Source organism: Centroberyx affinis, unplaced genomic scaffold, assembly GCF_046629955.1.
Source record: "Centroberyx affinis isolate AG114_WGS23_722 - 3 ecotype Tasmania unplaced genomic scaffold, CSIRO-AGI_Caff_v1 ptg002440l_1, whole genome shotgun sequence".
In the NCBI taxonomy this organism is placed as follows: domain Eukaryota; kingdom Metazoa; phylum Chordata; class Actinopteri; order Beryciformes; family Berycidae; genus Centroberyx; species Centroberyx affinis.
Genome location: NW_027280683.1, coordinates 44,586 through 59,041, shown reverse-complemented (window position 1 = coordinate 59,041; position 14,456 = coordinate 44,586). Strand labels below are relative to the sequence as shown.

At 45.0% G+C, this 14,456-nt stretch overlaps 1 protein-coding gene across 1 annotated transcript; it reads left to right on the top strand.

Moving 5' to 3' along the window:
• The first annotated feature begins 7,284 nt into the window (after positions 1-7,284).
• irx4b (iroquois homeobox 4b) lies at positions 7,285-11,031 on the top strand. Its single transcript, XM_071533846.1, has 6 exons — positions 7,285-7,329; positions 7,837-8,028; positions 8,493-8,605; positions 9,545-9,701; positions 10,161-10,314; positions 10,433-11,031. Exons 1-6 carry the CDS (start codon positions 7,285-7,287, stop codon positions 11,029-11,031), a joined length of 1,260 nt encoding a protein of 419 aa, XP_071389947.1.
• Positions 11,032-14,456: the final 3,425 nt, after the last annotated feature.

Below are 14,456 nucleotides of genomic sequence, written 5' to 3'. Positions count from 1 at the left end.
CCGCCATTGTTCGCCCCTCAAAGTGTCTCAAATCCGCTTGTGGAGGAGAGCGGGGCCGTCCTCTTTATCCTGCCAATCACTCCTGACATTCCTGCCACTGTTGCTATGGCCTGGGGTCAGAGGTCATGAAAACAGAGAGCGTGAGCTGACTCGGGGAGAATGGGGGGGAGTCCTAGAGGAGAGAGAGGGAGGGGGTTGTGGGGGGGGGGCGCTCTCCATGCTACGGCCCTATTGGTCAGCCGACCCAGGGGGTAAATGTAGACAAGTTAGGACTCTATAGCCCCGCTGAGAGGGCCAGTCGGACAGAAAGGCGCGGGCAGGGGAAGAGAAAGGGAGGGGGGGGGGAAGGCCAGGCCAAGAAAGGGCCAACGGAAGAGAAAGAGAGAAGGAGAGGTGTGCGTGGAGAAAGAGGGAAAGTGAGAGTTAGGGAGGGACAGCGTTTGATTGCCAAACAGGCTTAGGAGAGCTTGACCTCTAAGGGCTTTGTGGGGGAAACAAAAGGCCTGACACATTATAAAAGTTTCTGTAAAAATAATAATGAACATGCAAGTTAATATTGGATGATTTTTTTTTTTAATGCATTTTCTGTGTGTAAATGAGCAAAGTGCAGTGAGCGAAGCGGAGAACTTGTCACTCCAGTTTATTCTACTGCTGGAGCTCAAGAACAAGCTACCAACAAAACAGTGATTGTCTGATCTCAGTGTGTGTGAGCGTGAGTGTGTGCGCGTACGTGTGTTCTTGTGTGTGTGTGTGTGTGTGTGTGTGAGCGTGCACGTCGCCACTGCTGCGATGTAATTTGAAATGTAAATGTACCTCCCAATGCAATGAAACTAATACATGTCATTGCAGGATAAGCGGGGCACTGGGTTAAATCTGTTGTTGTAATGTTGTCAAAAGAATAATTTTCTGTACCCAGTGTATACGTAAGTGAGCAAATGTTTAGCCTAGACGAGATATCATAGGGAATTTACGCCATTCACTGTTCCTCCATAGGGATTAGTGGTGCTAAACCATTTATTCAAAAGGGAAGTATCAAAACTCATGGGTAATTCAACAAGCTCAACAATACCGAGTTTACCGAGTGCTGCTTCTCAGCCTGCGTTTATTGTTGTTTTGCAGCTGCGAGTATCTTGCAGACAAATAGCAAACATTGTCAATGCCTTAAAGGAGACAAATTTAATATACAGGGAAAATACACACAACAAATACTATGAAAGGGTGGGAGTGATAAGTCCTTTCTCTTGTTCCCTGCCCCATTCATGGCAATAATCTGAGCGAAGAATATAAGAGCCAGATTAGGAGAGAGGGAGAGTTCATGGTTGAGCGTTCGCATCGCTGGCTCCTTTCAGCCATTTTGAAACAATGTTTATCCACTGCTCCGTTATAGCATAGCAACTTAGCTTAGTGTACCGCTGTGAGAGTCCCCGAGGGGGCTGAGGACTCACTGCGTCTTTGTCCGGGCGCTCCATTGAAACACACCGAGGTGTTCGAGACGGGACGGGGGAAGAGGAGAAATAAAGCGGCACAAAATGAATTCATTCGTGTCATCTTGGCGATTTCCGTAATTTGCGCCTCGATTTCGCGAAAATATCTGGGAAATGTGGCGGGGGGATGTGCTCGTCAAAAGCCGCGTCTTTTTTGATTTGTACTTGCCATTATTTGCAGCTGAAGAAGAAAATCAACACTGGCTTGAGTTTTTTTGTGAATAAAACTCGCCATGGTGACATTTAAGCTATAAATACAGAAAGTATCCCTCAATGCAATATCCCCCCCCCCAGCCCCCCCTCTGTCTTTCACTTTGTTGATAATGATGAATGACTCATGGGTCGCTTATCTCTACAGCGCAATTACAAATGACATGCATGCATGTGCACACACACTCACACACTGTCTCTCACTCTCTCTTTCTCTCTCTTTCTCTCTCACACACACACACACACGTAGAGTAATGTGAGTCCTCATTCATCTGCCCAAGTCGTTTAGGGTAATAGAGCTTAATGGAGTATATTAACCCTGTCCAGCTTGCATCCCTCCCTCAGATCTGATACGTGTGTGTGTGTGTGTGTGTGTGTGTGTTCGTGCACGTGCGCAAAGGAGGGAAAGGGGAAACCTGCCAACTGTTTATCTGCGAGGGACACACACACACACGCGCATACACACACACACAGAGCAGAGATCCCGTTTCCCACTGTCACAGATGCTTACTCGCCTCTCCATTAGTGATGTGATTGGAGTGGACATAGAAAACCACCAGCCTCATTCCCACAGGAGCAATCTGAGGAAATTATTACCCCTGCTCCTCCTCTCCCGGGAATGTCCAGAAAGAAGCACTTAATCGACTGCTATCACATGCAACTCCGCCGACCACAAAGCATGAGATTTTAAGCGTTTGGTGTGGATTAATACTTAGCGGGGGGAGAAAAAAAGCGTTTGATGATACGCGATCAGTCATGGCACGTAGCGAGAGGCTCTTGGGAGCTGCGAGGCTTTCTAGATGTGGAATCAGGAGATCAGACAAGTAGTATTTTGTTGGGAAAGGGACAAAACGGATGATCTCTGGAGAATGGAGATAAAGTCAATTCATACTCATTTCTCCGTGAAACAGGGAGTTGTTTCTGTGACGATTTGTCATTTCTTGTGATTATTGGCTCATCCCTGACCTTGGATTGCACTCAGATCAGTGTTAGAGAGAAAAAGAGCCGCAGCAGGAGGAAAGAAGCATATTGGAATCCATATAGAAAGTTACACTCAGCTGTCTTGCCTGATATCAATAGATGTATTAAGAGGAAAAAAGACTAAATTTACAATACCAGTACTCGATCTCTATGATTTTAAGGGTGTGAATTCAGTAGGGTGCAGGGTGGTGAAGTGGACCCTGCTGGTGGCCGAAAGTCTTGGGAGGTCCAGCCAAGGATATAAGATGACATCTGCAATGACACACACACACACACACACACACACACACACACACATGCATACATGCACACAAGCAGATCTACTGTGCTGTCTTTGGTCAGTCACAAAATTGTGGGTGACCTTCCCACCCCTGGTCCACCACAATCGCAAGCTGAGTCCACTGCGCCCTGAGGCTAAACCGCATACACACCCACACACACACATCACCGCCACCACCGCATTCATGTTGTAGTTCTCTGAAACACCAGAGGATGGCGCCTGAGGTCTAGCCAGTGGCACTGCAGTTCTCATCTGAAGCGCTGGGGAGAAGCGTGGGGCCCGGTCCCTTTTCTGTGGTATTCCCAGATCTGCGAATACAAAGTGGCCACTGGTGCATTGCTCTCAAATCAAATGCGGATGCCTACTTTTCTAGTTACAAATGGATTTAGCCTATTGCATTCCCCTTGATGAGCAATTGGAAAGGACTCTGGGGTTTGATCCTTGGTTATCTTTCAAAAAAAAGTGTCTATCTTTCAATAGTGACTAAAGAGAGAGTTAAAGAGTAAATTAGCAGAAAGTCGATGACAGACAGAGACGCTATAAACAAGATACAGCCTGAATCACATGGTGAAAACAAGAGAAGAAGAGCAGAAGGGTGGGCATAGAGAGCTTAGGGATGGAGAAATCAAGCCGGAGCAAGAGAGATGGATGGACAAATAAACAGATAGGGTGGAGACAGGATCAGCGGGGAGAGTTAAGGTGGGTTAAAGTGTGTGTTAAAGGCTGTATCGCTCCCTGTGGACCGAGGCTCGAAGAGGCTGAATAATGTATATGTCCGCTCCCAGAGTAATGAAGTGGAAGTGATAGGGAAGAATACGGCTGGCCTCCCAGGGAAGCAGCACATACTGTATACACACTCCAAAGAGCTGCCGGTACCCTTAGCCAATACCTAGACCTGTCTCTCTCTCTCTCTCTCTCCCTGTCTGTCTGTCCATCCATCTCTTTCAAACACACACACACACACACACTACACAGCGGCTAAGAGGGTTAGCATGTCTCTGTTCCCGTATCCTACATCATTGATGAGAAAGACCAGGGCATTTATAGTATCCTGCGCTCTCAGCTCAGCAGCCCTGGGTTCTTCTTCCATGAGGCTCTTTATTAGACGAGAGCAGAGCAGCGGCAGATAAACGGAGGACCTGTCTGACCGCTGAACAGTCAGACAGGTACTCGGCCTTGTTTGTGGATCAGACCAAAGCCCCGGTTTTGCACTTGTACTCGGTCGGCGCTATTGTGTCGAACAAGAGGCCCGACACCGTAGGCCTTGTCTTGCGGTGGAAAGAATGGGGCTATTTCCCCCCCCCCCCATTCCTCTCATGATCCATTTATTAGCCTACTTGTCCTCCTCTGTCCTCTTCTTCTGCTCCTTCCATTCCTCTCTGAATATCCTCTCTCCTCTCATGTTGCCCTAGTTACTCTGCCCGGTGTTGCATTTGTCTGACGGCTAGAGGCGGTCTTTTCTCCTCACTTTGGTTCACTTCAGTTCAGAAGACCTAAAGAATTCTGGTTTGACCAAGTTTCAGAAGGAATATCTCATTTTATACAAACATTATCTGAAGAATATACATTTTCTCATCTTTCTCATCTCATCAAGAACTGGTCCCCACTGACTTCAGTTGTTTTGGAGAAGGCTGCTATGGAGTTGTGCTGGCAGCCTCCCTGTGTGTTATATGGACAAACTTCACCTGTGTTTCAACTGGCATGAGGGGGAGGTGATGATGACAGAATTTTCATTTTTGGGTGAACTATTCCTTTAAGAAAATGTCTTCAGATTTTCACCAAAAATGAATTCTTTCCTCTCCGTCTTGAGTGCCACCGCCTCACTCTAAATGAGGCGTCATAAGAAACAATAAAGCCATGTTTTGACCCAGGTTGTTAAAAGCTTTCCAAATTCAATTTAGCCCCAACCCCCCACCCCACCCGCCGAGATGCGGAAATAGCTAAAAACCAAGATGGAAGTGGCTCAAAAAGCATCTACATGTTAAACAGGGATTAAAATTGCATAGTTTCCAGACTTTCAGGTAGAAAATATTCAAATGCGCCGCACTGTGATTGAAGGAACTTGTGATTGGAGTTGTTCGGCCCTCTTTTTGCACGCGCTCTCCGCAGCGCCTAGCCCTCTTCCTCTCACATTAACACGCTTCTATCATTAACCCCCATGCCCCACCTACTGCATAATAGCTAGGGCTGGATGCTGGATGCAGGGAGGAGAAAATAAGAATGTGTTTCCTTTTTTTTTTTTTTTTTTTTTGTGGAGCATCATGAATGAATGATTGATGTGAGGGGAGCGGGATCAGAAAGATATAATCACGGTCTAACGAACGCAGCGCCTTAAGAAATATATACTGGAGGAATGGCATAAATATATAAACACATCATATATTAATATATAAGTAGGCCATTGAATATTCAGAAAGAGGGAATTAATATCATCTATGCACCTCCATGCGCAATGCATGCATATAGATTCTTTGTGTACTAGAAGGTAACAAAAGCTTGGAAAGGTGAACCCCAAAATGCCTATACTCTCCCACTGCATTGTCTGTTCATTCATCTATACCTCAGAAGTCCCCCCACGCCATAAACAACGTGAAACCAAGATTAAAAGCAGCCATGTTTATTGTCAGAGGCTAAACAAATTGCCATTCTCTTTGAGTGACGCATGTTTTGTGTGAAGACGCGCAACGCCGGCGCGGGGAGAGAACTTCATTTCCGAGCTTTGAGCACAGATGAGGGAGAGACAGTTAGTCCGTGTTCAGTATATGAGCACCTTTCATGGGACAAATGGAATGTCAATCAAGCGCTGGTACACAGATGCCTTCTCCCCGGTGGGGCCGCAGAGGCTTTCTGGTGATGCGGCTCTGTTGTTCCAGCCTCACTCCGGGTGCACTGGGAATATTTTGTCCTTTTACCCCTCCGCATCCCCTCGCTCCGCTGCAGATCCCCTGTCTATTGGCGATTGCCTCTCGCTCCCCCAAGTGTGTCTCTCGCTCTCCAGGCTTGCCCTCCTCTCCGCATCCATTTCTTCATTTCAGACCCAGCTCTCCTCCATCTCTGCCTTCATGCTCCACAACTTCTCTCCTTTGGCTTTCTCTTCATTTAGCTCTCACCCTTCCACTCCCTGCACTGTGACTGCTTCCCTCTCTTTCCCTGACCCTTCTTTACCTTCTCTTCATATTGTCATGTTTTGCTGTGGTGGGACATAAACTATTGCTAAAACTGACAAAGAGAAATATCTGCTTTTAAGTCCACAAACTCCTCTTTCGTCCTTCTCCATCACTCTTTCACTTGCCTCCCAGGCTGCATCATCCCCTGCTTCTAAAACAGAAAATGCAGGTGGACTGAGAAGAAATGAGAGAAATGTTTCCACTTCACCAGGGCAGCTTAAGACTGGTTATTAAAAACATGACAAGCCATTCAGTTGGTAAAGGTGCTTACTCAAGGGATTGAAAAGAGTGTTTATTGTTTGATTAATTTGCTTGGAGGAGACCTGCAATTTCCCCACTCATGAATATGTGGATGACAGGGAGATTTCTCTGTGGTGACAAGTTATCTAAACTACAGGGCAAAACGATTATGCTAATATCAGGTTGTAGTCATCAATCATCTCGTGTCAATGTGGTGTCACCGCATCACGTTCCTGATCCCCCCTCTGGCCATAGCGCGTGTGAGTAGGGGTGTGTATGCGTGCGTGTGTGTGTATGTGTTTATTTGGAGGTGAGAATTGATCACATTCTCATTACTTCCTATGCCTGGGGACTGTTGGGGGTTTGCACTTGCGCTTGCGCGGAGCTGCTTTCCCGGGTAAGAGAGCTGAAAGAAACTGGGAGGGAATTAATGAGGTGAGTTCCTTCATCTTGATAACAGTGGGCTACACACTGAGTCCAGCTTGACGTCAGAGAGACGCGCCTTAAAACCAAAGAGCGCATCACAGGGAGTCGCATGGTTTGATCACACTCTCTCTCTCTCTTTGGACTGTATGATGCGTCTTATGATAGCAGGAGCTTTGTCAAGGCTGCAGTGTCTATAAACGTGGGGGATCTGCAGGGGAGCCAGGAAGTTACTTTTTGTGACACACGTACCCGCTGCATTAAGTGGTGCGTAAATGTGTAAGTGGTGCGTAAATGTAAGTTTATTACAACTCTATGCGCCCCCCAATTGGATAAGGCGGTTCAAGCTGCTATTCAAGTCGTAAGAATTGGCAAGTTTGCTAGAAAAGTAGATTTGAAGAAGTGTCAGTGGGGCAAAACTCTCCCTTACGCACGGATGCTGTTGGATGTCGCCCCGGGTCTGCGCTCCTGCTTTTGCCTCTTTGATCTTATTTGAGCTATGGCTTATTCACAGCTGGGATACTCCTACTCCACCACGCCGCAGGTAGGTTCAATAATTACATTGTTAAATAAATAAATATTATTATCATTTTATTGAACCACGAGGTTGGATTATTAACCACTGCTACGCTGCAAAAGAAATCCAGCTTAACAAGTAATTTAGTTTGCAAATGAGTCTTACAATTGCTTTCTTTAAAACAAGTCAGAAAGTCAACTAGGTGAGATAGTAAAAAAAAAAATTGCTTCAAATGTTTTCTTGAAACGAGTGTCAATATCTTGAAACAAGGCATAATAAGGCAGATCACTCCACTAGTATCAAAATAATGTCGCTTGATTCAAGAGAATTCTCGATACAAGTTGATTTGCATTGGAAACAAGTGAAATCATTCACTTGTTTTAAGTAAAACATTATTTTAAGACCCACGATAAATATTTTTGCAGTGTGCACAACTTAATACACATATTTATGTTTGCTTTTGGGCGGGAGGGAAGAACTCTCACTGAAAAAGTGATGGAACAAAATAAGATAATGATGTGAATTTCTCCAAAGTTTCTGATGACCTCCAGCTCCCTGGCCGGTCGTCTGGAGTCCGGCGGAACGCCTCCGTCCCACCCGGCGCTGCGCTCCCCGGGGCACCAGCTCCCCCCTGGCACCGGCATCGGGGTCTACAGCGGCCCTTACCCGAAGAGCCAGGGCTATTACAACGCCTGCTCCGGCGACGCCACCGCCCTGTACTCCAGGGTGAGTTTCACATTTTAACTCTGTCATTTAGTTCACTATCATTTTGCATTCAGTCAATCGGTGGCTCCAAATGATAGACACGGAGTAGAAAATGCGCAATTACGCACGCACAAATTGTACAGTATACCAGTCAGTGATGTTGGTGGGCATGTGAGAGTAGAAATGTTTGTTCATAGTGACAACCAACAATAGTAATCCTATGATACATTTTAGGACATAATACTATACATTATCCAGAATATTATAGGGATATTATACAGATACCACAGGAGATTAAAAAAAAAAAAACATACAAAGTACAAAAAGTTCACTATAAACTCACTATTTAGTAGCCTACTACAGATACACTATACGTTCCTGTAGGAATACTATAGGAATATTATAGTCATTTTCCGTTAGACTTTGATCGTTTTTGTTTGTTTAGGCCTATTAATGTGACTTATTTGCTCATGTTTCATTTGCAGGGGCCACTCGATCCCAAAGACGGAGCTGCGTCTGTGCATATGGGGACATCTCAAACTCCTGCCTACTACCCTTATGAATACACATTCGGACAGTATCCCTACGACAGATACGGGTAAGTCAAGGTCTGCTTAGGTTAAAGTGTAAATGTCCTATAGTTAGATCGTATTATCTCAATTCGCAAATCTAATTTTTGCACTTATACGAGACATCCTTCACTTGGGACGGCTGACTCCCTGATGAAATATATATTCCCATAGAGACTCGTGTGTCTACGGTACTCAACAGAGAATTTATAGTGACCTTATCATACTTTATGGTATTTTTTATCTCCTATGGTGTAATCCTATTAGTCCTATAACTATAATATTACTACAGGGAATTAAAGTGTCGGTGGTACTCAATAGTGAGGTTATAGAGGCCTTATCATACTTTATGGACATGCTTTATCTCCTATGGTGTCACTATAATATATTATAGTTGATCGTTTTTCTGAGATATTTGTATCCCTCTAAAATGTATCATAGATTACCATGGATGTTTTTCATGAGGGATGTCTGGCCTTAAAGGAATAGTTCACCCAAAAATGAAAATCCTGTCATCTGCTCACCCTCACGCCAAATGAAACACAGGTGAAATTTGTTAGTCCATATAACACACAGGGAGCCACACAATCACACTGTGAATAGAAAGACCTGTACACCATTATTTGTTGCAAATCAATCAGCTGTAGTTAAGATTTGCACTAAATGATGGTGTAAATATACTGTAGGTCTTTTTGGAACTCTGAAGAACTGGTCCCCACTGACTTCAGTTGTTTTGGAGAAGGCTGCTATGGAGTTGTGCAGGCAGCCTCCCTGTGTGTTATATGGACAAACTTCACCTGTGTTTCACCTGGCATGAGGGGGAGGAGATGATGACAGAATTTTCATTTTTGGGTGAACTATTCCTTTAAGTCAAATATCCTTGCGCTTGCTTACACTTTTAGACATTTTCTCGCAGCTTAGGATAAATAAATATCCTGTTTCGTGTTGAATGTCACCTACTTTTTCAGGTATTCCTGCTCTGATGGTGCTTCGCGGCGTAAAAATGCCACCCGGGAGACCACCAGCACCCTGAAGGCCTGGCTGCAGGAGCACCAGAAGAACCCCTATCCCACCAAAGGAGAGAAGATCATGCTGGCCATCATCACGAGGATGACTCTCACACAGGTGGGACTGGGTTGCTTGTGGGAAAATGGGACTTAAGGATGCACTGGGTGGCTGTTTAGTGAAAATTAGTTAACTTCTTCATGCCAAAACATCTTCAAACAGAATTAACTGATCGACTAATGAGTCTTTGACTTCTTTTTTCTTCCCTTCTTCCTTCCTTGCCCTATTTTCTCTTATGTACATTTCTGATCCTTCCATCCTTCCCCTATTCACTCTTATGTCTCTCCCTCCCCCCATCATCCCTCCCTTCCTTTCTTCCACTATTCCCTCTTACTCATTCTCTGCACTTCCTTCCTTCCCTTCTTTTTCCTTTCTCCCTTCATTCCCATTTTCCTTTTTATGTCCCTTCCTTCCTTCCATTCTACTCTCCTTCCCATATTCTGTTTTATGCACCTTCCTTCCTTCTCTCCATTGTTCCTTCCTTCCTTCCTTCCTTCCTTCCTTCCTTCTCTCCCTCAGGTGTCCACATGGTTTGCCAATGCACGCAGACGGCTGAAGAAGGAGAACAAGGTGACATGGTCGCCACGGGCCTGTAAGAGCTCTGACGACAGAGGTTGTGATGACGACAGCGACGGAGCTGAGGAGCCAATCAAAAGTGAGAAAGAACTGCCTGGTAAGTGATGCCTAAAACCCTGTGTTAACATGTTGTTGCTTGGTTCAGATGTTGCACTTGCTCTATAGCTGCACTTGTTCTATAGATTTACTGTCCACTTTATTACTCATCATTGCAGATCAGCAGTGTGCAGATCTCCAGAGTGATCTTGAGGACTTTGACCTGCTGGAGTCGGATGGTTCTGACTGTGAACCGAAACCACAGTTTCTAACTGAGGATAACGCAGCAAACCCACCGACAGATCTTTCTCATCTCACATGTAACCCAGACCCACTGCATGGAAAGGAGAGATTGTCCCCGGACTGCCCCAAACTCACACCGGCCCAACACCAAAACAACGGCTTCTACCTTGGATCAGACCTCCAAAGTCCAGACGCCAAACCGAAAATTTGGTCCATCGCCCATACTGCTGTTTCTCTGGACCCCAGCTTGCAGCCGGAATACCCTCCGTGTATGCTGTCGTCGACCGGGCCCTCCTCTCCCGGGTATCCGTCAAATGTGGGGCTGAGCTCGGCGGACCGGCAGCAGGACTCGCCCGTAGCCACGCTCAGAGAGTGGGTGGACGGGGTTTTCGACGACTCTCCTTTCCAACAGAGATCACTGGGCCAGGCGCTGCCCAAACCGGCCGCGGTGTGGAAAGGACTGAACGACGCCATGATGGAGAGTAGAACACCGGGACGGTCCTTTGAACATATCGGGCCTACGTCATCTTTGTAGCCCACATTGTGCTGACTAAACAACACAAAATCAATAGCATTTTCAAAGACTGCTGGACTTCAAACAAAAAGTGTATATTTTGTTGTTGTGACTTGACCTAACTACAATTAACAATATCTATTTTGGCATTTTGATTGGCCCTATCTCATCATAGACTGTTAAAAAGCACGGTAAATATGGGCCCCACTCATTGCCAAATGTCTATACTTTGACTTCTAGAGTGAGAATTTGTCACCACAAACAATGGTTCACAAACATGAAAAATATCCAATATTGTACACTTGCACTATAGCCTGCACATGCACTGAGTCACAAAAATAAAAGGTGTATTCCGTAGCATGGCAAAGTTTTCTGAGTGTGCCCTTACGTTAGCTGTCCATGGTGCTGAAACCACTAGCGGTTGCTGCAAGCGGTGTTAGTTTAGATGCTGTAAATCCTGCTCAGGAATAGTGGGATATATAGCTCCATGGCATTGGCTGCGGGTGTGTGTGTTTGTGTGCATGCGTGTGTGTTTTGAGGAAGTGAAAGGGGGGAAGTGGGTGGTATTCAGCCGTGACTAATGGAAACACACAGAGGAGGGTGCTGCTAAATTGTTAAATCGATGCCACTTCCACCTCGGCTCCAGATATAGCTGCAATCAGCGATGCGTCCCTTTTCATTAGGCAGCTTTTGACTTTGTCAACCTGGGACTGCGAGAAAATCCACCGCGCACAACACGCCTAATAGAGCCTCTTAAGTAATTTTGAGTAAGATTCACACTACACTCAAATCTTTATCCACTTCGGTGATCTTGCCATACAACCAATAGGAAGGAACATAATAGAAATAAACAGAACAGAGGCTGCCATCATTAGGACTAAATGTTTTATAAAAAATACATTTCTATCAGCTTAAATTATTAACCGAATGTTCACAAATGTAGGACTCCCAAAACATTTAAAAACCAACAATTTCTAAAAGAAGGCACAGGAACAGTGAGGAGAGTTCTTCTACTTTTCACCCCCATCTTTCTCCTCTGTTTTCGATTTAGGAACGGTGATAAAGTATTTATCAGAACAGAGGAGGGATCTGCCGGGGCTTTGTATGGAATTAACCATTTCAGATTAAATAATTCAGGATGAATTCAACCGAGAATTTCATTCTGTTTCTGCCTCATAAATAAGTAAGATTTAAGATGATAAATAATGACATCTGACTTCTTTTTTCTGTAAAGTTTTCTTTCTTCTACCTCACTGTTGGACACGATCCCATTGTGATAGGCTGTAAATGCGTTTCATATATTTTGGTTTCAGTTTTTATCATTGAATTTTTTTCCTTTCCGTTTTAAAAATCAGCAGCTGAATTTGACTTTAAACAGGCAGACGGTAGTGTCATGATGGATACAGAATGGCACTCAGATAAGAGGTTGGCCCAGTGCTGAGTGGGGTTAAGAGAGATAAGGTTCTACCTGTTCTCACCCTTAGGTGTTAGGGACATGACTGGTCCCCCTGGGCCCGGAGCGCGGTGAACACTGCAAAAAAAAAAAAAAAAATCTAGTATTGAGTCTTAAACTTTTTCTTAAAAAAAGTGAATAAAATCTGTTAATTCAGCCAATGGATTGAGATAATTTCACTTGTTTCCAATACTTATTCTGCCTTGTTTCAAAATTGTGGCTCTATCTTGAAACAAGTGAAACCGCATTGGAAACAAGTGGAATTATCTCAATCCATTGGCTGAATTTTTCACTTGTTTCAAGAAAAATAAATGACTAAATGCTACATAATGATGATAATTTAAGATGGACATTGTTATAGTGAAAGGACTACTACAGTGGAAGCCATTTTATTTTATTCTACATTAACAGTGCATTTTCCAAATAATTCCCCTTGGAGATGGATCTAAGCAGTGCAGCAACAATGCACCTAACATGTAAAAAGTCGGACCTCTACAATGGATACCACCCCACTCCACACTTATGGTTCCAACACAGTGCAACATGATGACGCAAACCTTAAAAGTACTTTCAAAACTGGCCATATGTCTTGTGAGATTTACCCCCATCTTCTCTCTCACCTCTGTTCTTCACACTTTCGATCTTGCTCCACTGACCTCTCGCGCCTTCCTCCCCTTCCTGCTGCAGTCGTCGTCTCTTCACCCCATCTCCTCTTCTTTCCCTAACCCTCATCTCTCTCTCTTCCCCCCCATCCTTCTCGACCCCACCCTTTCGCTCTCCCTCTCCCCTCGTCTCACCTCACCTCGGTCTACTCTAGACACACAACAGCGAGTCTGACACGAAGGCCTGCTCCCTGGGCCATATGATGTGATTAAGCCCCACTGTGTTCCTTTACAGGTCGGGGGAATGTTAGACCCGCTGTTTACTTGTTTGGCTCACACCACCAGGCGCTATTTGCCCCTTTGTGTCTTATGGGAGAATCAACAGAGAGGCGATAGGCAAAACATGGCTTCGTGCATAACAGATGAAATGTTTACACCCAGAAGCAACCTACAATTGTTTACACCCAAGAGCTAAACATCAGATGGAGGACAATAATGTTTGAGATGATATGATTAATTTACAATTCATCTTATTTTCTTCTTATACTCTGTGAACCTTTTGTGTGTCATGGCATCTTAATTTAAGATGTTTTGATGGAATGTCTGCACAGGAAGTATTGACAACTTCAAATTACTCCTCTCTGCACCTTCAGTCTGACACCTATTCCCTCTCAACACTGTCTGCGTCTCTGTCCCATACCCCCACACACACAGACACACACACACACACAGCCACGCACGCTGACATACATATCCACACAGAAGTCTCTTGCGTCTTGTCACACACACTTTGGTTTTCAGGGGCTATCAAAGTGCTGAGTGCAAACTCTCTCCTCCAAAAACTGTCACATGTCGTCAGAGGTGTCTCACTCCCTGCGGTAACCCTCTGAGCTCCTGGCACTAGAACAAGTCATTATTTCCATGGTAAAGGTCAGGAGCTCTGTCACCTGACTCTGAAGTGGAGCTGAGTGGAGTCGCCCCCAGACAATGACCAAAGGTCAGTTTTCTGTTTTGCCTCCTAATACAGCGGGTATGGATTGGAGGAGGACACGCTGCTCCCAGATCTGTGTCTACGTGTCCCTTCTGGCCACGGTGACTTCCCGAAGTGAAGGTTCAGATAATTGGCTGCAGGGAGCTCCATAATGAGCCTGAAGTGTTGTAATATGACACATCTTAAAGGAGGAATATTTTAATAGGGCAATTACAATGGCGAGGAGGAAGTTTTGTGTGGAGAGAGTGATTGTTTTGGAGGGGCACTGTGTTAAGGAATTCAGTGGCATTTAACTCCATTATCTATTGTGTGGCCCAGTAGTGAGGAGGTTTTCACTGTGATTACAATCTCACTGGAGCCTATCTCTGTCTGAATTATCTGACCTAACAGTGCGGGTCAC